Raw genomic sequence first — 25,899 nt, 5'->3', positions numbered from 1 at the left:
CCCCTCCCACCCCCACCCCCTCCATTCCCCTATCCTTGAGCTCCGATCCCTTCCCCTCACTCACCCGGGGCGGCGTTTTCAGCTACTATTACTGGCTACATTTCAGGGTACCAACGAGGACAGGGAAAGACAGGCGATGACAACCACGAGGGAAAACGTATATATATATATACTACATCCTTTCTTAACCCCGTTTTCTTGCAAATACCTATTACCAACTTTCAAAGAGATGTCGTCTGCCAAGAGTTGATCACAGTTCTTTGAGTTTTGGAAGGCAATGGTAAAAGCTTTACAACTCAGTATTCACGTGTAGACATTTGAGTTATTTTACTTTTTCGCGTAAAGCTGACATCTCGTAAAATGTGCGCATTTCACTGGTTCTTGTTTGAAGTGGTCATTAACTCACTAACTTAGTGAAGGCTAGTACGAACCTGTTTTTTTTTATAATTTCCAACATGTAATCACAAGACGTGGTGACGGCACACTCAAGTTGTTTAACCAGTTCCTGAGAAAACAATGTCTCTCTGTGAGGGTACAATGGCGTATAGGTACGCCTAAGGCAGATGAATTTTGATACAGTGTGTCTACATGACCTATGCACAGTTTTAAGACTACTGCGATTCAAAATCAGACTCAGTGAATGAAGCTAAGTGTACATGACCTGTGTTTGAAACATTTTTATCTTTTGTAACAATTGATACGTTTCTTCTAAGTGTATTGTTTAGTACATAATGTAGGTGAGACCAACCATGACTTTAAGCTACTACATGTAGGTGAGCCAAAATGTAATTATCTCAGGTCAGAGAGCATTATACTATAGGTTGCCTCAACTAGACTATAGTGGACGTCAGACACTGTCCGCTGACCCGATTCTAACGGTAGCCTTTTAAGTAAAGATGTATTGTGTTGTTCTTGTATCTTTTGCTTTGCTTGTGCCATTATTACGATCCTGAAATGTTTGTTAGTCAGAACTAGAGTGTGAACTCCAGAGCAAGTCCCCGCCTACAAACTTTTCTTCCAACGTAAACAAACGCCATTTTATAACCGCATTTAACGTAAATGTCTTTCATCGTCCAGTGTTTTTAATGCAGCTATGGATGACTCAGACATACACATATCAGTGCATGTATATCATGAATTATATTTACTATACAGATGGATATCCATCTTTCTCAGTCATACAAATAGTATATCTTTAAATTTTCTTGTCAGGTGAAATTTTCATTGTGATGCTATCATCATGTCAGGTGTTAACGTTACGCCAACAACAATAACAAACGCAGCAACATTGGGTCGGGCAGTACGTCTGTGTTTTATAATCCCGTTTTTCTCGTTTTCAGCTCAACAGCGCCGATAGACAGAACATTCACAAACTGCAGGTCGGACTGATAGAAGCCCAGAAGGCATAAATCTTTATAATGTTATCAATATAATATAAATACTACGGTACTTTACGAAGATGGTATAGAATTAGATACTGGAGTCGTGAAATTTCAATTTCTGATATATAATTCTGCTACCTCTTGACATTACCTTTTAAGTTGATGCATCTTAGTAGTACCTATACCTATACATGGTACTGTTCTTTTGCATTTTACAAGGCTTTCACTGCTGTGCGATTCATTGCACAATGCACAGAGTCTATTTGTAGGTACATTTATGGGTAAAGTCCACTGTAAGCTATGGAAATGTAGCTTTTGAATTAACGTGTATAAAGCACAACATTAAAAACATTATCATTAAAGAAGATGTAACAATTACACTGGTATGCAACATGTCCTGCCAATAGCTCAACGTGATAGGTATGAACAGAACAAAGACGTTTTGGGAAAAAATACACCCGTCTCAAGTTAAGAAAAAGCAAATCAAAACATCAATCCAGTACTTGATTTTGCCGCCTGTTAAATCTAATTGCTGCCAAGGACGTCACGTGAGCATTTCACCTTACTCGTAATTTTGGAAAGAAAACAAACGCAAGTATTTGTTGTATGTAGTCACGATAATGATGTGTTGTTTGCTTGTCAAAAAATGAAACGTTAATTGGTTGGTTGGTTGGTTGGTTGGTTGGTTGGTTGGTTGGTTGGTTGGTTGGTTGGTTGGTTGGTTGGTTAAAATTTGGCATGCAGGCAGTTAAAAACTTTCAGGTAAATCAAACACCTTGGCCACACCTCAAACACCATAATTACCTCACGATGGATTGTGTCCTATGGACGTCTTGTTACGTTTTCTAAATGTCAAGATTCTACCAAAGCCGAAGGAAATAACGAATTTTCAAAACAAGACTTCATGAACAACTAACATGACGCGTATGTCTAGCGCCTACATTAATGCAATAAATGGTATAATGTTGATAATCACTACCAGAATCTCACTCACGCTGTCTTATTTACACACTTTAAAGGTACTTAAAACTATAAAGCACCACGGAAAATAAGATCTGATGTGAGAAATTTATTTTTCAAGAGCTAAATTATCCAGGGAGGAATGTCATACAAGAAACAGTAAGGGTCAGGTGATCACAAATAATGGATATGATATAGTATACTTATTCAGGACACATTATTCGGCTATATCTACATGAACTGTTACCGTTCAGTAAATTTGAACCCAAGGAAAATAATTATGTTTAATTTACAGCAGTTATTTTACATGTAGCATACAATCTAAAATATTTCTCATAGGGCATAACGTATCATCTATATGCATTTAAACATTGATAGGTTTCACATGCTTAGTCTAAGGCAAGTAACATTATCTTTATAGCTATGTACTATAATAATAATTATTGATGTTACACAGACATGTAATTGACCATTTGTTGCTTGGATGCAATCATATCTCTGTGGATGCAGAGCACTTAGTAATTAGAAATCAATGTGGAATTGGTCAGATATCCCACGACATGATTCTAGTCCCAGAAGAAGGATTACAAGATTAGTGCGGATTGTCCGGACAGGTCACATGCGTATATCCCACACAATTATATAATTATTTGGTGATATATTCACAGTTTTGGCTGATGTCCACACAGTTTCTCCCTCATTTGCATGAAATAACCACACGATTTTTTTATAGTCCCACGCCATTCTCATATAAGGCCATGTTGATTTGATTATATGGATGACATCCCCGCGCGCATGAATTTTCGGCCGTTTCAAAAAAAAAAGTTTTCAACCATACTGTAAATCGTGCAAAACATTTGCTAAATGAGCAAAAATATACCATAAGTTGCAAGGAAAACATTTAGAAACGATACCAATGTCGTAGAATGCCAAAATCAAAGGAAAAAAGACAAAAATGTAAAGAAATGAATTCGAAGAGTAGATTATTCGTCATAACATATTCTGAGCCATTTGTTCAACCTTCATGACCACGTAGATTTCATAGTGAAAGCAACTTTTTTTTTGCAAAACTTTTTTTTTTATTCGCACGCGCGCATCAGTTTTGGGGTTCCCAGAGGATGTCATCCATATAATCAAATCAACATGGCCTAACCACAGTAAATAAACAGCTCTCGATGGCTGATTTGAAGGGCCCATGGGCTAACAAAAGTAAAATATATCAACATCTTACAGGAATTTCATAATTCCCCTACTAATGCAAATGATGATGCCACTGCGCCTTTCATATCCAGTTTATAATGTGATACTAAAAAGTCATTGTAAAACATTCACGACTACCCTAGAACACAATACCAGCTGATCGTGTTCGGCTGACGCTCGGTAGCAGTCGGACCAGCTTATAAGGCCACGCCTACCTTTCTATACAAAGCAAAACGAATTTGAACCTCGAATAATGCTGACTTACTCTTGAAGGTTGGGGGGTGTTCTCTTGACTTACAGCCGAATACCGGCCAACCATGGTTAAAGCTCCTGACCTACCCCCGAATGTTTTTAATATTTTGAATCATTTGGCTGGTGGAAGCGGATAGTAGAATTCGCCGAAAACCAGCCAACGGCCTCCTCGTAACCATGGGGGGGGGCATTTGGTAGTGTTTGGAAGGTTAAATCGTGAATTTGTGACAGTGGCTTCAATGGACACTGATCGCGCGTGACGATTCCGAGAGATGTTGGGGCACCCGGCCGGCCTGGACGCCCTGCGTGCCGGCTTTCCTCGGCGTCTTACCACGGTCCGTTGTAACATTGACCGAATCACTCGTTCTCCTGGCGTACTGTTCTGCGTCTGGCCGTTCTCTGTACTCGCTGACTGCAGGCTCGGTGGATCTTCTTCCCTCGGTGTGCTCGGTGAAGTGGTGGGAGATGGCGTTTTTAAGAATTTCTGCCACGTCTTCTCTTTCCAGTTCTTGGAAGATTTGTTTCAAGCTCCTTAGAGCTGACAATCCACCACCGGCGTTTGTGTGCTCCCAGTAGTACAGAAGACGGGCGGTAGGGCTGCAAAATTACGACCATATAGACTTTTGGTCATTTTATCATTTTCCTTAAAAGAACTTTGGCATACCTCATTAATAAGATAATGTAGAAACACAGCGTAGATGAAATTACTAACAGCAACCAATGGCATTACTTCTACATCTGATCAAGAAACTCAGAGGAAGTACTTTATGATGTGGTATTTGTGTCCTCAATAGTTATTTTTCTTATTTCGAATAAATCTCTTTCAAGATAATAAACGTAGCGTACAGAGAGGGGACATTTATAAAGAAAATTATATTTAATTATTGTGATAAGTAATTGCCGCATTTTGTGCAGCAAAGATTGATTTGAATATGTTGTCCTACCGTTTTCCCTCCACCCAGCAGATAGTGTCAAACTGCAGTCCCAGCTTCTCGGCGAACGCGCGCCAGTCGTTGCCCAGGGTGTTCTGTACGTCCAGTACCGTACAGATTTGCCGGTGTGCGCTGGGAGGGAGCAGGGCGCCATCTTGTTTTATCGGCTGTAACTCGGGCTGCAGACGGAGGAACCACTCGTTTGGAGACTCGAACGAACTGACCTGTGTGAGCAAAGTTTAACACGGTGACATTTCTAACGGGTTTGATTGAAGAATCTTAAAGTTTTTAAATCTTAAATCTTAAATCTTAAATCTTAAATCTTAAATCTTAAATCTTAAATCTTAAATCTTAAATCTTAAATCTTAAATCTTAAATCTTAAATCTTAAATCTTAAATCTTAAATCTTAAATCTTAAATCTTAAATCTTAAATCTTAAATCTTAAATCTTAAATCTTAAATCTTAAATCTTAAATCTTAAAAGCTTGCCTCTAAGCGATGCTTTTCTACAGTTTTGACATTGCCACTGTAAAAAAACGAAGACCAGCTCCTCCAACTCCATTGCTAATTGCTACATAATATATTTCAATAACACAGGGTGTCTGCTACAGCACATGTTACCATGATTACAGCCACCTGATTTAGATCATTGACATTATTTGCTTGGAGAAGAAGAAGAAACTGCAGAAACAATATGTCCTCTTCTGCAAGGGTAAATGTAGAAATATAAAATGTAAAAATCTTCACCTGGTGAGGTTCCTCAAAATCAGTCACACTCAGTCGCACGGAAGTATTAGGGGTTTGTTCCTGGTATATCTTCACGGTGCAGCCAAATTGACCTGATTTCTCGCTTGCCGTGCGGAATTCAAACGTACAGGAGGGATCCACCGGTTCATCTTCCTCCATCCACAGCAAAATCTCTGGGATCTGCAAGGTACCATAGATCAACGTCAAAATGGCGGTCCAAAGAGCTCTAGGGTCACAGCCATCTTCAGAAGAATATGCCTACGTGGCTAATACTTAGACGTTTATGCCCTGCAACCTAAACTGATATCTTCAATAATATTAATGCTAATACATTGTTCATATCTTTGTAACACTACCAGACTGTTTAATAAAGGATAACGACAATGCAATTCAAAACAAATTCGTACAAAGAGATCATGGCATTATAATAGTTAATAATTACAATTTGAATATAAACCCATAAAAGTAATTACATAACAATAAAACGTCCACTGCATTGTCAGCATCACACTATCATCAACCAAATTAAATGCATGTTTCCGTATATAAATCTTCATCGTAGTAAACTCTCTCCGGTCGGAAGGACGAAATGCTCAACTCAGGATTAAGAGTATAACTCACCGATTGTTCTCCGCAGCCTCGCAGCTGCCAGCCCGACGACGTGTCCGTAGCCGCCATCCAGACGTCCCCCTGGCCCTCCCGTAGCGGCAGCGGGCGGTGAGCGTCGATGAGTTTCCCGCTGTGCTCCGTCTTCTCCAGTTGGAGAACTCGCTGGAAAGATTCAGAACAGGCATTCAAGATCAACAATTAATTACCCAGTTGTTACTAGTATTTGGTTATAAGAAAAATGTTAGAATAAAAATTACAGTAATATCACTAATGATCAGCACCTAAAGTCAATTGTTTATTCACAACCTTTTTTTTATAAAAAGAATATCGGACGTTTCGATGACCGTCTATCTATTCTATTATGACATATTAGTGCGACATTATTAGTATATTTAGTATGGCAGACGGTTATGGAAACTTTGGGTCTAGTTTAAAAAATGGTTGTGAATTAAGAAACTTTGAGATTCAATCAATTACAAACCTTGAGATTACTTACGGATTATACAATTGTTTTACCCCATAAGGAAAAGCTTGTATTCTTCATTCTTTCATTCTTACCTCTAGCTCTGATTTCTTCCCTTCCCAACATCTCACACGCACTCGTCTGTTCTTTCCCCGCATCTCCATGGGTGAGGCGAAGGCTCCGAATCGAAAGATTTTGATTTTCGCCCCGCCAGACCGACTGCAGTCGCCGACGACGCCGAAACCGGTGAAATGGCTGACAAAATACGTGCAGAAGCCGTTGCTCAGGAAATGCATCGCCTCGACGTCATCTGTCAACGACCTCCAGTTGGGTGTTTCTCCAACAGCGGTCTGGGTTTGCACCGGATATACGTTCCACATTGTGTCACATCCGCTTCCTTGGTAGGGCAGCGTGAAGACGACGTCTTCGTTGAACTGCGTGCCTGGCGGACCGCAATACAGCGTGGAGCTCATCATCGCCTGGCCCTCTGGAAGATTCTCGTCTTGGTGAACGTCAATGGACTCCAGGTAGATGTAGACCTAAAAAGTGTCCAGACAATTCATGAAAATAAGTAATAAACTGGTTGGTGTACCATGTTCCAACTACCAAGTACCTAATAGCAGCCCCAAAAAAATTACAAGCAAAAGTCACTGTCATGCCTTCTAATACCAGAGTTATCAACCAAGAATAGATGTGTTCAAAAACTAATTTGTCTTAGAACTATGATTGTAGTGTGCCACCATATACAATGGGAGCATCCTCACTAATATATAGCTCTTTTAAACATCTAAACATCTAAACCTAAAAGTTGTTAAAACATCTAAACATCTAAACATCTAAACCTAAAAGTTGTTAAAACAACATTTAGGTTTAGATGTTCAATGGCTAGGTCGTTCTGTGTAATGTAGCTAGCAGCCGCGCTGTGTGCCTGCGAACATGGTGTGTTCCGCCGAGAGAGGTTTTACTGTCTATACCGATACAGGTACAAACCTTCGTCGGGCCTCCTGCGATGGCTCCCGGGGGAATGAACAAGCTGATGCCCCTCTCCAGAATGCTCAGATGACCGCCGCGTTCGTCGAACACCCCCGCTGCAAAGTTGCTGCTCACCATGTTGAATTTGTCGCTTGAGCTTTTTACTAAAGCGTCGAGTCGTTCTTGCGCCTGGCTCCAGAGAGCGTCAAAGTTGCTGTATTGCTTGATGTTCCCACTAAGCGATTGGTTGCTGTCAGAGCCTCCTGGAAGTAACAGAAATACTTGACCTTCACGTAGACTCGTAAAGGAACAGAAATACAAAAAATTACCAAGACGAACAGACACGAGCCATATACTTGCTCTCACTCTAGCGTAAAATGTATATAGCGTATGTATAGATATATTAGTGCTTTTAAATGGTGTTAACTGTATCTTTGTTACATATTTTATCTGAACCTTACATCCTTCCTTATGACCTCAATGAAAAGCGGTCTGCAGGCTGATTAGAGCTTCTCATAGAAATGTTCCAACGGACGTAAAAGTTGCTTTTACATGCATGCATATATAGATATATTTGTCGTGTATATGCCATGGAATAATCCGTATATGTTAAAGTTATGTATTGATGTCTACTCACCGATCAGAGAACCTTTTGGTGCTGTCCCAACCGGGCTTTTTACGAGGCTAGGCACTCGACTGATGGCGGCTGGGTCTGCGCCTTTTACGAGACTAGGGACCCGACTGATGACGGCTGGGTCTGCGCCTTTTACGAGACTAGGGACCCGACTGATGACGGGTTCAACGCCTTTGACGAGACTGGGCAGGCGGCTGATCATCATGACCGGGTCCTGCGTCGAGGAGAGATGCTTCGGCACCACTTTCGCTGACGTGCACCTCTCCCGGCTACCGTAGCCGCCAGACTCGCCGCTGACCACACTGATTATGTTCCCGGGCAGTACCCCTGTCTGTCCGTCAGTCATCCGCACAGCATGCACACGTGCCTCTGTCAGGAAAAAATGGTTGCCAGTGAACAACGAAAATCTGACAACGTCTTACAATGGCTATTAACTTAAGACCCGGGTATAGAACATGTCAATGTTTGTTTTCTTTATTGACCACAATGTAGAAAGGAGGGCAAACTAGGTGCATCAACACTTCTAAGAGTTGCCCTTCCACACACTGATCATTGAAACCAAACTCACGTGCATGTATCACCAGCATGACGATTTACAAAACCATAGGTGTGGAGGAGAAAGGGTGATGAGTGGTCATTATAGCCAGTACACGAGAAGCACCAGTATGTCATATGTACAGGTATGTGTTAGGTGCATACAGGTATGTGTTAGGTGCATACTTGCTGCCTAGTGCAAACTTTGTATTGTCATGTTACAATAAATAAATATTATAGACTACTCACCTTCCAATCCTCCGTAGATTTTTACAACATCTCCCTCTTTAAACGCGATGGGTTTGTCTGCTGCCTCCATGATCAGGAAGCTCTCTGTGATGACACCGTACTGTACGTCTGTTCAAAGCAAAATGCATGTTATAGCGTATTCTATTTTTACCACTTTATTCTATCCTTCATAAGTTTCAGTACTCAAAAGAGTCCACAAGATTTAAAAACTAAGAATTGTTTGTAAACAATTTCATCAGGTTGGTAAACGAATGAATAGCAAAGTTCTTTGATCACAACCATTTATTTGTTTACGAGCCGACGTTTCGAAGACCGACTGTCATCTTCATCAGGGCAATGCAATGCACAGCAAAAATTGTGACAATGCAACAGAAAGCCATTATCGGGTGCCATACTCATTTCGATAACACCTATCCACATACCAAACGACATAAAGATCCTATACCTATGGTGTTGGCAAAAAAAAGAACACCTGCAAGTGGCATAAAATGATAATCTTAACCCATAATCGTTGGCGTTATTGATAAAGATGGCACCACTTAACTTTGCTGACAGAACATAAGTAAAACTGTCAAGACGAAACTTTTGCTCCCCACCTTCATCTGAAACTTGCTCCTCCCAGGCAGATATAGACAGCAACAGGTCGACGTCACCACTGAAAAAGATGCAAATCCTTCAATAGATCTAAAGTTGTTCTTTTAAGAAGAGGTTTGGATGCAATAAATTATGCGGTATGTCGGTGAAGGCTAAACATTCAGGTAATAATGTGCGCAAAAAACAGTTACTCGAGCAACTGGATAAAATTTTTGACACGGTTAGACGTGCTCAGGTAGCATCCACTACCTTTCGTCAGTGACACTGGAGAGTTTTTAGAAAAGCGGGTTTATAAGTACAAACTATCAATTGATATGAAGACAATAGAGGACAATTTTTTGAAAGTCCAAAGGGAAACAAAATTAGACGGGTATGATGCTTTTCTAACAACTCTCTCATGTCACTGACGATTGGAAGTGGATGTCACCAGAAACTTCTTACCGGTTCCAAAACTATATCTAGTTGCTTGAGTAACTCTTTTTGGTGATATTACAATCAATATCTTCTACTCTATTACTCTTCAATCAGAAGATCTGGTTTTGGCTTAATTTTTTGCGTGTTTTCAGGCTTTTTTATCGGTCTTTGTTTTTTTGCAATGGTACCTTTTTTTGCGTAAAAAGCATACCAGTGCAAAAAAGAAATCTCGATGAAGAAACCTAAAAACACGCAGAAACAAAAATTAGCCAAAACCAAAACTTCTGATTGAAGAGTGATATCTTAGGCTTTTGGGGCGTACCTAGTTTCGGGATGTAGGACCAGTTCCTCCATGACTCCCCTGTGATTGGCCACCAGTGTAATCTGGTAGAGATCCTCCATGCCGAAAGCACGACAAAGCGCCTGTCCTATCGGCTGCACTTCTACTAGCGGCCGCAAGGCGTAGTCCAGCACCGTCAGGTCGTCCTTTGACGCTCTGGAGGGACAGAGCAGGAAGAAATGTAAGAAAAACTCAAAACTATAAGTTATAACATTTGTCATGTTCGATCAATTTCAGCATACTTTCTTTAGGTTAATAAATGAGCACTATGTTAATGACGTAAACGATAATTGTGTCATCGACTTCATGAGGTTTACTATGTGTGATGATTCATCAATAAAACTCATTTGATTTCATTGTCACTCTTGTATGGAGGCTAGTAGCATAGCGTTTGGGCTATTTCCTTTACCCATTAGGTTCTTAAAGTGTCTTGTTTGACGTCTATAATGTGCTATTCATGGTTACCTAGCAAGAAAGGAACTACAAGGAAAGTAACAATAAATATACATATACATGTATCATAAACCAATAGACTTGTACTTCTAGAAATATCTATTATACTCTACTACTACACACTCAGATAACTACAGGAAAAGACTCGCCTCTGTGCGAGGAGGACCATATCGTTGAAGACGAACATCATCACAGGTGCTTCTGGTGAAGAGATCCTTCCTCCCCGTAACTCACTGAACTCTCCAGCCCTTTCCAGCCAGCGGCCAGGAGAAGCGACCTCAACTTCCTGCATAGGACAATGATAAAGAAAGGAAAAATATTAATTCTGGTAGTGATTGCCTTGCTTTCGGTTGGTCGTGAGTTCGATCCCCGGTCGAGTCGTAAGAAAAACTTCAACATTGGTACATACTGCTTTCTCTGCTAAACACTCAGCATTTTTGTAGTTAAACACACACCGCTACCAATGGACTGGCCCCTGTTGTAGTGACTGCAGTACTGTGTGGCCCAATGGCTATTGAACCGGAGATGGGCGCTGCCCTAAGCACCATCTGTTGTGGGAAGGACTTCAACTTAAGTACATATACGAAGTATGCGCGTAATTATAAGCACGATTGATTTTAGCAGCCCGTGCCATGTGGTAGATGTATTAATAAAAACAATAGAAGACGTTTTAGTAATGCTGTACTAACCTTGGTTTTATGAAATATGAGCTTCCTCTGGAGTTCGAGTGATTCCGTCATGGTGGCAACAGCTTCCTCACACTTCTCACTCGTCTTCATTGTAATTTGTCCATCGAAAAAAACACATCTTTAGAACATTTGCTAACTATTCTTCTCAATATCATATAAATAATGGTAAACCATTTAACTTACTAAAGAAAGCCAAAGAACTTAATCCTGTGCCCAAAGCGGCATCTAGATCATACATTATTGTATCATGTGCTATCACTAGATTTACTTAGTAAAAATACTTAAAGTTATGAAATAACAAGTAGAAAGATACCTTTTCCAGTGCGTTGATAATTTCATGAGCAGAACTTTCCTGGCCGGAGCTCTTAGGAGCATGTCGCAATATGCCCTATAAGACAGACCATCTTAGTTAAAATTTTCAGTTCCAATTCCTAGGTCTATCTTTAAGCAGACCTAAAAATTTCATAAAAGCCTGAAAATTTCATTGTTTAGTAGTATATAGTAAAAACTACTGATTTTTCCAAAAGAATGCCTGTCAGAAACCCGTTGCCATGGCAACACAAAAATTTGATAATTTATCTCACTGCTATGGAATTATTACAACAATATTTTAGGAAAAGTCACCAAGTTTGGTGGCCCTAGCACAAGCCGTTCGGACGTCATCCGACATCAAAGTTGGCGCGGGCACTTTTAGCCCACCCCCCACCAGTTTAGATAGGGTTAAGGTGAGTATAAGAATGTTTTTTTTCAGTGAATGCGACAATAGCAACATTTGCCTTTCTTCATGTTCATACATATAGCTCACCTCGAATACCGTCTTGAGCTTGATGATGTGCTGGAAAGGAATCTTCAGGAACGATTCCAACTTGTTCCCACAACAACGTGGGTAGATCTCCAGTTGGTCAATTCTCACCGCGAATTCACTGCTCTCTTGCCTGTAAGTATGTATATTATATGGTAACGCGTGTTAACAATTACATATTCAACATTTCAATACTGTTCAAACGGACATAAGTCAATCCGTTTCAATAAGTATTGAAAACTTTCACATAGCTATTAGATTAGTATGTAGTTCTGATATGAAACTTTGCATCACCGGTGAATGGTGACCTATCAAAGTTTTAAAATAAACCAGGCCATGTTTATTAGATTATATGGATGACACCCTCTGGGAGCCCCAAAACTGATGCGAGCGTGCGAATAAAAAAGTTTACTTCATTATGAAAGCTACCTAATCATTAAGGTTGAACAAATGACTGAACACATATAGTTCGGTATGGCGAAGGATATTAGACCCTTTTCATTTCTTCACATTTTCTTCTTTTTCTGAATTGATTTCTGCATTCTATGACATTAGTACCGTTTTAGAATCCTTTTTTGCAACATACGACATGTATTTTCTCATTTTTTTACGATTTACAGTATGGTCAAAACCTTTTTTTTTCAATGGACAAAAATTCATGTGCGCGCAGATGTCATTCATATAACCAAATTAACATTGCCTCAGATAAACTACATACAGGAGTTTCTGCAGCAGAGCCTGTTGATACGCGGCTGTCCTGCAGTACTTGTGATAGTCCACAAGGTAACGGTCGTAGGTGTCCAGGGCGAGGAGCTCGGTCATCATCACATCACGGTTGAAGCTATGTTTCAGCTCCTTTAACAGACTGGGAAAGGTGAAAGAGTTGTTATAATAAGGCGACGTTGAGAAGCAAACTAAATTACTAAAGGTAACAATACATACAATACAAAGTAAATACATAAAGTATGTCTTCACATGGGGCCGGTCTAGCTCTACAAACTACTGCTCTGGTTATTGAGACACATTCATATACATGTTGAGCAGCCTCTGCAACTTTGTCCTGCAAATTTTTACATAACTTTCTACTCAATAATTCAACACCCCAGTTCCAGTTATGACAGTCTCTTTTTGTTTGGAGAAACAATAATAACACAGAGTGAAAACAACATGTTTCCATCTACGAGGGCAAACGTAATGTTCAATAGGCGTGTGTGGTAACGTTCACAGTGTTGTACATCAAGGAAGTTATGGATCCGATTTGGTGGCAATGTATGGGTGTGTGAGTGACTGAGACTATACCGGAGTTATTGAAAGAGTCAGTGAATGTAATTACTATAGTTTTCTTGCTGCATCTATCGAGTGAGTGTGTTTGTGTTTGTATGTATGTGTGTGTGTGTGTGCGTGCGCGCGCGCGCGCGCGCGCGGGTGTGTGTGTGTCCATGTACGAATTCTTTTATGTACCCAGGGAGATAGAAAACGTCCATAGCCCTGAGTGTAATCTGGTAAAATGATTCCTGACAATTTCTGATGGCCCTTTTGACAATTTAGGGATTCATATTCCCAAAAACTAAGCTGATATTGTAAATATTAACTTTGACAGAAAAGAGACAAAGATAGATAAAATTTTGAATCCCTGGAAAGGGAAATCTCTTTCTCTTTTAGGGAAGATTACCCTTATTAACTCGTTAGTAGTGTCACAATTTATATTTCTATTTCAGTCTCTTCCGTCTCCACCTCCTGCCTTTTTCGATAGATACGAGAAAAAAATATTTCAGTTTTTGTGGGGAGGGGGTCCAGAACGAGTAAAAAGGAAAACACTATATAATCTTTATGAACATGGGGGTCTTAAACTTAGAAACCTGCGTGCTGTTGATCTGACCATGAAGGCGTCTTGGGTTCCGAAGTTATACCATAGTGAAAAGTGGTTTTGTTCTAAATTGTTGTTTTTTTCTAGCCCTTTGTTTACTACGAATACATTTCCCTTTTGTCAGCTTACAATTAGTGACTTTGAAGCGCTGATAAAAGAGAAGGCTCCAATCAGTGTATTTTATAGACAAATCCTCCAAGCATGGCTGAAGTTCCAGCTACGCCCCCCCTGAGAATGCCCTTGAAGTAAAGCAGCAACTACTTTGTCTGAATTCCCAAATCTGTATTGGTGGAAAACCATGCTTTTTAATGTCTCTTTATAGCAAAGGGATTCTTTTTGTGAATGACATTCTAGACTCAGCAAATAATTTTCTGTCTTTTGAAAATTATGCTTTGAAATTTGGTGACACCTGCTCGGAATTTGTGTATAATCAAATTATTTCAGCTATTCCCTTATCCTGGAAGAATCTCTTGAAACAGGTGTCACCGAATTTAAGTGTATGTGTTCCTGTCTGTAGAGACATAAGCTGGCTTCAGCAATCGAATATCAACAAGTATCTGTACTCCTTTTTATGCATGAAGCTAGGTTATGGGAATCTTCCGACAGAATACAATACTATTGGGAAGACTATTTGAATACTCCAGTGATGTGGAAAAAAGTGTATAGTTTAATTTATAAAACCTCTATTGACTCCCACATGCGTATATTCCAATATAAATTACTATTTAAATTTTTAACTACCAATAAAATGTTACACAGGTGGGGGTTAATAGAGTCCCCTTTATGTAGTTTCTGTAAGGAAGAGGAAGAGTCTCCCATGCATTTATTTTGGGAATGTAGATTTGCTGCACTGTTTTGGCAACAGGTGGAAGAATGGTACTTAAGCCATACTGGTTACCATTTACATGTTAGTCTTTGTAATGTTATGTTGGGGGATTTGAACGATAGGTGCCCAGTCCTGTCCAATCTCATTATTCTCTTGGGAAAATATTTTATATTTAAAAATCGATCTTGGTCACTTAACATAGAATCATTTATTACCTCCATGAAAAATGGAGGTATTGTTTTTGGCGTGTCTGTCTGTATGTCTGTCTGTGTGTGTGTCTGTCTGTCTGTGTGTGTTTCCACAACTTTGTAGTCAGCATAACTTCAGAACGCCTTTATGGATTGTGATGATATTTTGTATGATGGTAAGTCTTGGAAAGACAAAGGTCAAGGTCAAGTATGGGCCTCCTGGTGGATGACCTTGGTACTGCAGCAGAACTTCCGGTTTTTGTATCTTTTGTCCTGAACAAGCTATGGTCTTGACTTTTTGGTGACAGATAGCTTATCCTGTCAGGAATTAGTGGCGTAAGTTTGGCCCCCCTAGCAGCTTGTTCTGGAACTGCAGGTTAGTTTCTGGTAAAAACTTTCAAAGCCAATAAGTCCAGATTTGAACAACGTATTTTCATCATTTTTGGTGTGTAGGTACCTGATAGACAGTTGTACATGATTAAGTGCAAATTATGCAAATGAGGACTTAATTTGCATAATTAATGAGGAAATTCTATAATTACAGTGTTTCATATAATGGTACTGCTATACCTGTAATCTATTTAATCTGTGGCAGGCGGAACATCAACAGATACCAGTTATGCTGACCTAATTTGCATAATTAATGTGAAAATTCTGTGAATCCTTATTGGTGAATGATGGGAATTTTATACCTCGTAACATTGTGTAAGTTACTTAAAGGTTTGCATTGCTATGCATATATTATGTTAATGTAGAGGTTATTTGCATAATTAATGAGGACAAAGCAAGCCCATATTTCATGGAGGTATGAGATCTCGGAACTCTTGTTTCTTATGTAACATATTACTTTAAGTTAGAAACCATTATTTCCAATCGGGTGGGCAAGACAAAAAAACACAGGGGAAAATGGGGAAAGCTAATAGGTCTACTTTCATCTCCTTGAAGAAATTATAAATAAATTGTAATTGGGGTTGACTTTTTTTAATACTTTGTAACACTCTGCTATATCATCTATATTGTTTACCGGTTTTTATTTAGTTTTGTAGTTATGCATGTGGTTTCATTTTGTTTCGTTGTGCCATGCTTTCTTTTGTGTGAATTTTGGAAACAATAAAAAGAATGAAAAAAAAATGATTCAATGAAATGAAATGGAACTGAAGTTGCAATGAGATAGTACCTTCTCGACATGGACATCAGCGCGTCTGTGTTAGCGAACATTCTTTTAGGGACATAGAAAACGGTCATAGCCCTGAGCATAATCTACTGGTAAAATGATTCAATGAAATGGCATGGAACTGTAGTTGCAATGAGATAGTACCTTCTCGTCATGGACATCAGTGCGTCTGTGTTAGCGAACAGCCTCCTGTGGTTGTGCTGTCCCATGATGGACAGCAGTGTTTCGTCAGACTCGAAGACATCCACCAGGACCTTCAGACTCTTCAGCAAGGAAACATGGAGCTTGATGATCTCGTACTTTGCCTGTGAAAAGGAAACATTTGTTTGACCCTGCAGGAAGCGGCAAACTAAAGTTACTCATTGAACGTTCGAACGCACCAAGTCCCCTAGGATGTTATGTGTCTATTTGGCCACACGTTCGTCTGATATGTCTAAAGCCTGCCAAAGGCTAATTGTTATTAGGTTTACATTTGATGTCGCCTAATGAAAAATTTTCCTTCGTTGTGTTTAAACACAAAATTCTTGTATGAATGTTACAGAAAACAGGCTGAAATTCTGATTAAAGCTCTCGTTGAAAAGTCTATAACAGCATGATAGATACATTACTTAGTTCTAACGAAAGTTAGTCAACCTCTTTACGAAAACAGAAGTGATAATTTTTTTGAAAACATTACAGCACTTACTAGTTACTGAAAGCACAGACTACATTTTGAGAGGAGGGAGGAAAGTACGTCCTTTTTGTATCTAAACCTACCTCGTGCAGGGCCACCTCACTATCCTGAAGCTGTTCAACTCTAGCATCCTTTTTGACCTGGCATGTAAAGAAAAACACAAGTGTGCATCATATTCATTTTCTACTCCACAAAGTTTATTTTATTCATCAACACAATGCAATAACAAGGACCGTGTGGCGCTGCACTTACGTTTTTAAACGTATTTCAACTGTGCCCCACATCAGAATACAATTAATATACTACAAAAAGTGTACTCATGTAGCTGTTTTAACGGCTACAATTAATTTGTATGAAAGAGTACCATAGAAAAGTCCCGCCAGAAAGATTTTGTTCGACCCCTGAAGATGCCTGCGCCTTGTTCTTCTGTTCCCGCGTCATCCTGGTGTTCCAAAAGCACTTCTGAATTCTGGTACAACGGACCTACATCACAATGCAAGTTTAGTTTAACAGCATGTCTCAACGTGCAACAAGTTCTTGATATTTCCAGCACTCAAAAATAAGTTCGAAAAATATTTTTTTTTAAGTTCAAGTGCCATGAATAATTTAATTACTTATAGGTTGGTTAATGATTGAATGACGCAACGTTGTTTATTCACAACCACTTGTTTACCATTAAACGATATTTCGTTTAATTTCATAAACGATATAAATTAACTTCATCAGGGCAATTACGTAAACTGGTAACACCCAGCTACAGTGAACTAGTCATAATTGTCTTGATGACGATGACAGATGGTTATTGAAAAGTCAGCTCTTTATAAATCATTGCTTGTTAATAAAGACAATTTAATGGATCGTATTTTTGTTGACCGAACATATGAATGAATATAGCAATATGCTTATTTGGATGTAACTCCCTGGCTTCATATACTTTATATTAAATAAAAGATTTTCTAAAGAGTAGGTTTGCTCTTTATATGCATTTCATATTTTGCTCTCACCAGAATGGAACATCTCCTCGTCTTGTTCATCCACAAGTCTCTCCTTGGATCCTGCAGTTCTCAGTGTCTTCACCAGGTTCATGATGGCGCTTCTGTCTTCAGGCTGCTGGACCTTCAGCTCATCTGTTAGCCTTTCCTCCGTCAGAGTCAGCAGTGCTTCTCCGTTAATCTTCTTACTGTAGAACTTCTTCTTGTATGTCTGGAGATGTTTGGGCCAAGACGTCTGTGTGGGGACAACAGTCAAATCTATAAAAAGTATTCCAAGTAAATGAATAGCAGAGTTCTTTGATCACAACCATTTATTTTTCACTAGCCGACGTTTCGATGACCGTCTGCCATCTTCATCAGGGCAATTTCTGACTGGTTTACTGTGCACTGAAGCTAGATGTTACTTGGTGCATAGTGCACTAAAGGTGTTACATAGTTCACAGTACAGTTGTAACTATGTAACACCTATGTAACACATTTAGTGCACTATGCACCAAGTAACATCTAGCGTCAGTGCACAGTAAACCAGTCAGAATTGCCCTGATGAAAATGGCAGACGGTCATCGAAACGTCGGCTGGTGAAAAATAAATGGTTGTGATCAAAGAACGTTGCTATTCATTCGTTTACCAACCTGATGAAATTATTTACGGAGTATTCCAAGTAGCTACTACGTGTTAGCCACAAGATACTCCGTTCTGTAGGTCAGTGACCCCAGAGAGAGTATTGATATTAAACATGCCCGGTGTTGAGCCAAATCCTTGAACTGCCACATACGTGAGAGGTCAGGTGTTTAGGGCTAGGGTTAGGGTTGGTATTAGAGTTAGGTTTAGGGCTAAAGTTGAGATCATTGTTGTCGACGGCTAGGGTTACACTTACGATTGTGGTTAGGTAAGGTTAGGTTTAGTCTCCCACATCACGACTAAACCTCTCCCACCACTTGTCTCAGGTATATTGGAAACCCCCAAGTAGTGTCTGAGTCATGTATCTGGCAGGATCATGTCTATGGCTTGACACCGCCGGTTCGTAGCTGTAACTCACAATGCCTTTGCTGGATCTGTGTGGTTTTACATGTCGTCTGCTAGTATGTGAGTGGTGATGTTAACGCCGTTGCAGTTTTCATAGGATGTATACAATATCTTTAAAAAGCACCCCTACCTTGATTGACATTTTCCGTCTTTTGTGAATGTGCACTAATATATATATTTTTTCGAGGCACATGATTGGAAAATTTGTGCGCCACTACATCGTTTTTTGCACATTGGTCCGCTACGTATTGCGTGGACTCTTGTCAGGAACTGAGACTTGATTGTTCGACAATTTACATGATGCTACATACCTTTATCCATGCCTTGACGTCTTTCCTGGTCCAATGACGAACCAAGGCCTGGTCAGGTTCTTCCGGCTCACCCATTGATGACGTTTCACTAATCTGTCGCAACGTCTTGAACGTTGGGAGCGTTAGAGTCGGGAGGCTTTTCTTCCTGGTGCCGTGCGGGACTTTCTTGCCAGGCGGCGCTTCTGACATGTGGGGAAGCTAGAAAGTAGAAGGGGGATGTAACGACAAGTAAACATTCTGAAGAAGGCACTATTTCATTTTATGAATACGCTGTTACGTACACTTCTCCTTTGTTCATAATCAATACAGATTATTATATCTTACATCGAGCATAACTACTGAATTTAGCCCATGTAGATCATTTAAATATTTACCTGCTGGAAGATGTTTGGAGCACTTCTCCTCTTCTTTGAAGGTAAAGGAGGTGGCTTGGTCTTACGTTGATGCTCAAAAACGGCTTCCTAAAATTTCATAAAAGGAAATGATGATAAAACACGTTAAAACAAACCATACTTTTTTTTTATATAATATGGTATCTGATTGGCTACTAATTTTCTTGTTGACATAACTACATGTTATTATTGGGGAGAGTTCTCGCCGCCTTTCTGACCATCAACCATAATTCTAATTCTCCCTTTCTTAAGTCTGTTGCATTGGTCAACCTTTTTCCTATAAACTAATAAGTATACAATTATCCATACACTCATTTGATAGCCTCTACCAGGCCTCAGAAGCTTCATGAAATTGTGGAAATTGACCAAATAGGACAAATAACCAGCCTGATGGTAGTTGGTCCACTAATTATAAAGAAGTATAGTTATCCATCTATTTACCGAATTTCCTTTCTTTCAAGTCACTTCTGAAGCCTGATATAGGCTACCTCCTGATACATTTTTACAACGCACACACAGATACACATTCACACACGTGCACACACACACGCACACACACACACACACACACACACACACACACACATTGCAATCAGAGAATTCGACCGAAGCACAACCAGAATTTGAGATATCGACTAATAAGTGAACGTTTGTTTGCTTGTTTGTTTGTTTCGTTTTTCTTGTGTTAAACTTTATACGTCTATACCATGAATCATGTGCCTATTACAAATTCAAGGGTTACACAAATCCATTTTTGGTTACTCAATAATCTACTGGAAATGAGGCCTCCTAATAGACTTATATATGCAATTCACATATGTTTCAAAACGATCATTTCATTAAAAAATGTACTCACGTCCAGTGACTTGACTCTGGTTGCAGGAAATCTGTAGGACACATTGGAACGCGTCATGATCAAGTTATCCAAATTGTAACTGTAGTGACTTCATTGTAAATAATAAATGATAAAAAATCACGCAGTAGGTCATTAGGCGTCTTTGGCTAGAAGACACCCAGTTCTGCCATCAGTCCTTCTTAAGAAACTAATTTGGAGTACCGTATTCTGAAATTCGTACATTTTTGTAGAATACCAAAATATTCTTAGAATAAAGAAATAACATTGTGTAGCGCATATGCTCATTATAACCAGTTTTTAGTTTCTAAATCAGAGCAGTGTCCAAAGAGATGAGTGCTAATTTTATCTTAATTTTCACAGTATGGGCATAAGTGTAAGCTATTTTCCAATCAAACAACTTTTTTACGACAAGGAAATTATGTAAAGTTTCAGTCACGTCTTGAGCCTGGTACAGGCTAACTAGCAGCACAGTAAAAAGGGATGCAGCTCACTTTTCCCTCCGTACGTAACCCGGTATTGGAAGGGGCCGGATCTGGTCCTCTGTTTCGCCTGCCCTTCTATCCAGTCGTGCAGGGAGGGTGCGGTGTGTTCTGGACTCGTCTGATTCGTGAAATGCCCGATCTACCTCTGCTTTTTGTGGTTGCGATGTGAAAGAGTGTCCACTGGAAGTGTCTCTGAAAGATAGTCGGTTTAAGAGTGCGCATTTCTTATGTACGAGAACGAAAAGGTTAGACTTGGACCACATCAACACTCCTATCTAGCTTTAGTGCCGCCATGATGCAAACTAAAATTAAAATAGTACTTCCGGAAACCGCTATGCATTGTGGGAATGGTCCGTTGTCTGAGGTGACATCAACCTTAGACCACACCACCTTCACCAAAGAAAATGTCACCAAGCCAGCATGCCAAATTCTTGCAAGTCTGTGCTCTTTTATGCGGTATTTTTGCAAACAAAAAGTTTAAACCCATTTAGTTTCTTTTGACTTCGAGTCTTTGCACCTGTAGCTTTTTCGGCTGTCCTCCACCAGGCATTGCTAATTCTAACGGGTTAGGATAGGCCAGGGGAGTGAGCCCACCGTTAGGGTTTGATTTCCCCTTCGGTTGAAAAGCGTGGGCGTATGAACTCTACTGCTGCCAAACGGACCGTCGCTATTTGTTCTTCCTATTTGGCTAAATCTGAGCCCGCGTTGTTATAATCTTTTGAGGACCACTCCCCAGCATGCATACTCTCAGAGTTCACCTGTCCAATTCCACTCACCCACTAGAGCGTAAAGCCGGTATCTGGCTCGAGTACATGTTTGGTACTGAACGTCCTGTTTTGTCTAGCCTTGGGTACATAGAAGGCTCAGTGGGCTCCTCACTGCCTCCCACATGTTTGTCAGTTGAAGTCATGCCAGAGCTATCCACACTGTCCTGGTGTTTCAATGATGGTCCTCTGGGGGGAGGTGGCGGTGGAAAGTCTGGTTTTGTCGTCCGTGGACCATGTGCTGGATGTTCATGTTAGCAAAAACTACTTAAGCGCGATTTTTAAAACTGCGTAGTCGAACCAGTGGGTATAAAAGTACACATATATATGTTGTACAGTGCTTTATACACATGACCTGTACTTAGCTTGTAAGAGCATATTAAAGTACAACCAAGGTCTTTCATCTTACTTTTAAGAAATACGAAAACATAAATCCTTCCTGATGTGCAGAATGGGCTACTTAGTTTTAAATTTGAACTGTTGTCGAGTCTTAATTGTACTTTTAAAGGGATTTTAAGGAAACCAAGGATTCTGTTGTTGAGAAATCTGTTAAGGAGTATGAAATTCAGTCGTGAGGCTAAGAAATGAATGCTTCTTGTGTGTTTTTGTGCAACATTGAACCCATGATTTCATCATCATCATAATATGACGTATGGATGATACATAAAACGCCGGCTGGATTTTGATAGGGTCGGTCGGGAAATCAGAACACGTATTACTAACATTTTTCTCGACCTAAGAAATCATAACATAACTCGAATTCAATCACCATTCTCTCTCCTCTCCATCTTGACAACATGCACAATATATATGATATATTTCAGTGAGATATTCTCGGAAAAGTCGAAGGGAAATGCACATGAAAAAAAAAGGTGTACATGTCATCCCTGGCTAATATGTCATTTTAACTTTCCATCGTTTTCTCACCAAGAAATTCAGAAAGAATTGTAGTTGTACTGAATATTGATACCTGGGTACAAAAGGGTTATGAATATGATTTTATGGACCATATGGATGACGTCATCATATTTTATTGCCCCAAATGTAATTATCTTTAAAGTTATAATATAGCACTTTGGTACAAGTAACTGAAATAAAAGTATGGTTTTCATGTGCATAATGGCCAAAGCTACAAACGTACGTTTGCACAAATTGATATCTACTACTAAAGTAGTTATTAGAGAATAACCTAATTGCCTAATTAAAGTCTAGTAATTCTCTAAGAAAAGCCAACTTACGCGAACGCGGAGCCCTGGACCTTGTGCCAGCAACGTCACCCTTCTCTTTCATCTGGCACCTGTTAGTTCCTCACTGTAATGAAACAAAACACTTCTTCTTTTAACTACCAAAAATCCACACATTTTACAAAAGAAACATTACTTCTTCCTTGAAAAAACAGAAGTCGAACCCTTCAGACATATAGTTTCGGACAATTAGATTTTAATAAATAGATTTTATCTAACTTTGTATGCTCCACCTCTTCGTAGGATGATTGATGATGATGATGAAGTAGATTTTCTGTTCATTTTGTACTCTGTTTTACTGTTCTTTTGTCAGTAGTATTTGCAAATAGCCTTCGGAGAGGAACTTGAAAGAAACTGTTCATTTACGTTATGTATCAATAATACAGGAAAGAGGAACATGGGTCATGTAACGTTAAAAGGAAAAGAGGGAAGTGAAACTAGTCATGCGTTCTGCGTACACACGTTCAGAACCACCAAGCTACTACTAACCTGGGATAGCTGGTAGGTTGGGAGCAGTCTGACTAGATTTGGGCCTCGCCTACCTTTCGATACGAATCTAATCAAATATGAGTCACATTTGACTGCCAACAACGTCCCGACCACTCTTGAGCTACTCCCAACCACCGGGCAACCAATCCCCAAACTTAGCCTAACCTCCTGTTCAATGTTTTAAATATTTCGCAACATTCGAATGGCAGAGAGAAACAGAAGCCAACCTTACCAACCATGTTCACGACCTACTTGAGTATTCCCGGCTATTGCTTCGGTCACAATTGGATAAAGGGGCCCTGCCGGGTAGTCCCCGGACGGGCATCGGGGCAATTGGGACCGAAGCTTATGGTTAGAGGTAGTTCGGTGGTGTTCGAGAGGCCGATCGCACCACTATGTATGATTAGGGCTTAATACAGCATGACAATGATGGTAACAATAAAATGATCTCATGCACGTGTAGCTACATTTCACTGTCCATTGCGAGTGTAGTACATTTGTACTACACCTTCTAACATCCTATTTACAGACATGCATGAAAAATATGGTGTTTTCCAAGTCAAGTGTATCCGGACTTAGTTTCCTCGCTCCATTTGGCAAGAATGTCCACGAGTTAACAGGCAAACAGTCTACAGGTGGTTTAATTTGCTCAATTTTCTCGTGTGTATAGCCACTGCAAAAGACGTGTCACTATACGTGTCAAGGGCGACTTCCGCTTTTTCGCCCCCCTCCCCCTGTCACATTCTTTTCATTGTTGTACATCTACAATGGACAGAATGTGTACATTGTAGATGTGTACACGTGTACAAGACAGAATGTGTACATCTACAATGTACACATTCTGTCAGACAACTAATAACTTTGTTATTCCACCCCAATACTTCTGTTTAACAACCTTCTTTTCCCTGCCGTTCCTTTTTCTGCTAAACGTGATGTTCTTTATGTAGACTAAATCAAACATAGCCATTGTACGTGACAAGTTTTTAGCTGCTTTTCTCACCTGAGTATTTGGAATGACGTTGTGTATTCTGCCCCCTAGGAGATAAGTGTCCTGCACACGTCGGTGATAGTTTTCTACATGCTGATTTTTGTTCGGGTTCTCCGAGTTTAGAACTGTCAAGTTTAAACTGATGTGAAAACAGAACTTGGTGTTCAGATTTCTATGAAACAATGACGTCGTGAGCCCGGCTCTAAAACAATTATGGCTGCCACAGAAACAACGTCATTGAGGACAGAAAACCGGTTAGGGTGGGGGGGGGTGTTTGTTTTGACAACATTGCATTGAGAGGGGTCAAGGGTTAGATGTATGGCAATGGATGACGGGTAGTGACAGTAAGCTGGCCTGATATCACTTGTCGTGTCAATGCACACTACAATATCTATTCTAAGATCTCACAAACATAATGTGCTTGTCTTGTACATCAGGCTTGGGAGTCGTAGAACGTGTACTGTGTGTTTTAACTATAAATACACATCGCTAGGTTATGAAGATTGATTGAATGTTGCCCCTCATTTGTGTGGTGTTTTCTTACAAGGAAGCGAGAGTAAGGAAAAACCCTAGCCAGACCATTTGAAGGGACTACACAGGCCAGCTCCTCGGCTCCAGGGTCAACATGTCCCCGAGGAAAATATACCCTAGCCTCCCTCAGTTAGACCTTGATTCACGGGCACAACTCGGAGCCTACTAGGCTATAAAACGGCCTATAATAACACTATATGTATGACAATCTAAGGCTACATTTTCAAAAAAAGATGATTTTGATAGCTCCGAGGAGGTAAGAAAATTCTTGTGACTTCAAGGACATTGATCGTATCAACTCAAGCTAAAATGTGACTACAAGATCACACAGTAACACTAACTCAGTATTTAATTTACTAAATGGCGATATATTTTACAGGTTTCATCTGAAAATTCAGGCAAATATAAAAGTCGTACCTGCAATACTGCTTTCTTGTGTCGGGTCAACTCGGTGACTGATAAACTATTCAGGACAGTTGCAGTTGTGCAAAGTTCAGGTATCAAAGGTCTGTCAAGATAACACTACCACCTGTAGTAACACCACGTGCCTTCTAAGCCCATGTAAATGTGTTACACCGAAGGGTAGTTGCACTGGCTATAGATACAGGTATAAACACTGGTATACGTAACTAAGGTACGAGTAACAAATAAAAAGAATAACATGAGGTCATACAAGGAAACGCCAACGAAAAACATGTCACTCACCTTGGGCGTGGGCATAGATGACACATGTGAGGGTAGCCTATGGGATTTACATACTAGTGGGGATAGACTCATGACTTCAAACGATTTCAAAAGGTAGTCATTTTGTTTACTGGTACATGTAGATAATTAAGACAATGACGCAATGGGTTTTCATTGATCTTTCTT

The 25,899-nt window shown here is 39.9% G+C and overlaps 2 protein-coding genes across 2 annotated transcripts in view; both read right to left on the bottom strand.

The window, feature by feature from the left end:
* LOC109481844 (tubulin alpha-4A chain-like) overlaps window positions 1-3,353 on the bottom strand; it is a 9,269-nt gene extending 5,916 nt beyond the window's left edge. The window contains exon 1 of the mRNA XM_019784465.1: window positions 3,340-3,353. Coding sequence (XP_019640024.1) covers window positions 3,340-3,353 — 14 coding nt within the window. The remainder of the gene's footprint in view (window positions 1-3,339) is intronic.
* A 626-nt stretch (window positions 3,354-3,979) lies between these two features.
* On the bottom strand, window positions 3,980-25,678 carry LOC109481873. The gene is made up of 26 exons (XM_019784504.1): window positions 25,447-25,678; window positions 23,016-23,088; window positions 21,790-22,018; window positions 21,023-21,205; window positions 20,532-20,562; window positions 19,658-19,744; window positions 19,284-19,481; window positions 17,959-18,181; window positions 17,319-17,437; window positions 17,038-17,094; window positions 16,426-16,586; window positions 12,945-13,091; window positions 12,230-12,359; window positions 11,738-11,812; window positions 11,425-11,508; window positions 10,885-11,021; window positions 10,265-10,438; window positions 9,531-9,589; window positions 8,935-9,042; window positions 8,155-8,520; window positions 7,536-7,780; window positions 6,641-7,084; window positions 6,095-6,244; window positions 5,474-5,653; window positions 4,739-4,950; window positions 3,980-4,391 (listed from the first exon to the last, which is right to left on the bottom strand). The coding sequence occupies exons 2-26, from the start codon at window positions 23,065-23,067 to the stop codon at window positions 4,031-4,033; spliced, it is 4,212 nt and encodes a 1,403-aa protein (XP_019640063.1). The 5' UTR covers window positions 23,068-23,088; window positions 25,447-25,678; the 3' UTR covers window positions 3,980-4,030.
* Window positions 25,679-25,899: the final 221 nt, after the last annotated feature.

This window comes from Branchiostoma belcheri, unplaced genomic scaffold (assembly GCF_001625305.1).
Source record: "Branchiostoma belcheri isolate BF01 breed outbred unplaced genomic scaffold, Haploidv18h27 scaffold58, whole genome shotgun sequence".
In the NCBI taxonomy this organism is placed as follows: Eukaryota; Metazoa; Chordata; class Leptocardii; order Amphioxiformes; family Branchiostomatidae; genus Branchiostoma; species Branchiostoma belcheri.
The sequence above is the reverse complement of the archived record's forward strand: the minus strand, read 5'-3'. Positions and strand labels throughout refer to the sequence as shown.

Bases quoted from the DNA above. Each gene is read 5' to 3' on its own strand.
- LOC109481873 (XM_019784504.1), bottom strand. From the start codon at position 23,067: ATGAAAGAGAAGGGTGACGTTGCTGGCACAAGGTCCAGGGCTCCGCGT. The intron at 4,951-5,473 runs GTGAAGATTTTT...TTGCTCACACAG, and splicing joins ATTTTGAGGAACCTCACCAG to GTCAGTTCGTTCGAGTCTCC. The intron at 4,392-4,738 runs GTAGGACAACAT...GTAATTTTGCAG, and splicing joins TGCTGGGTGGAGGGAAAACG to CCCTACCGCCCGTCTTCTGT.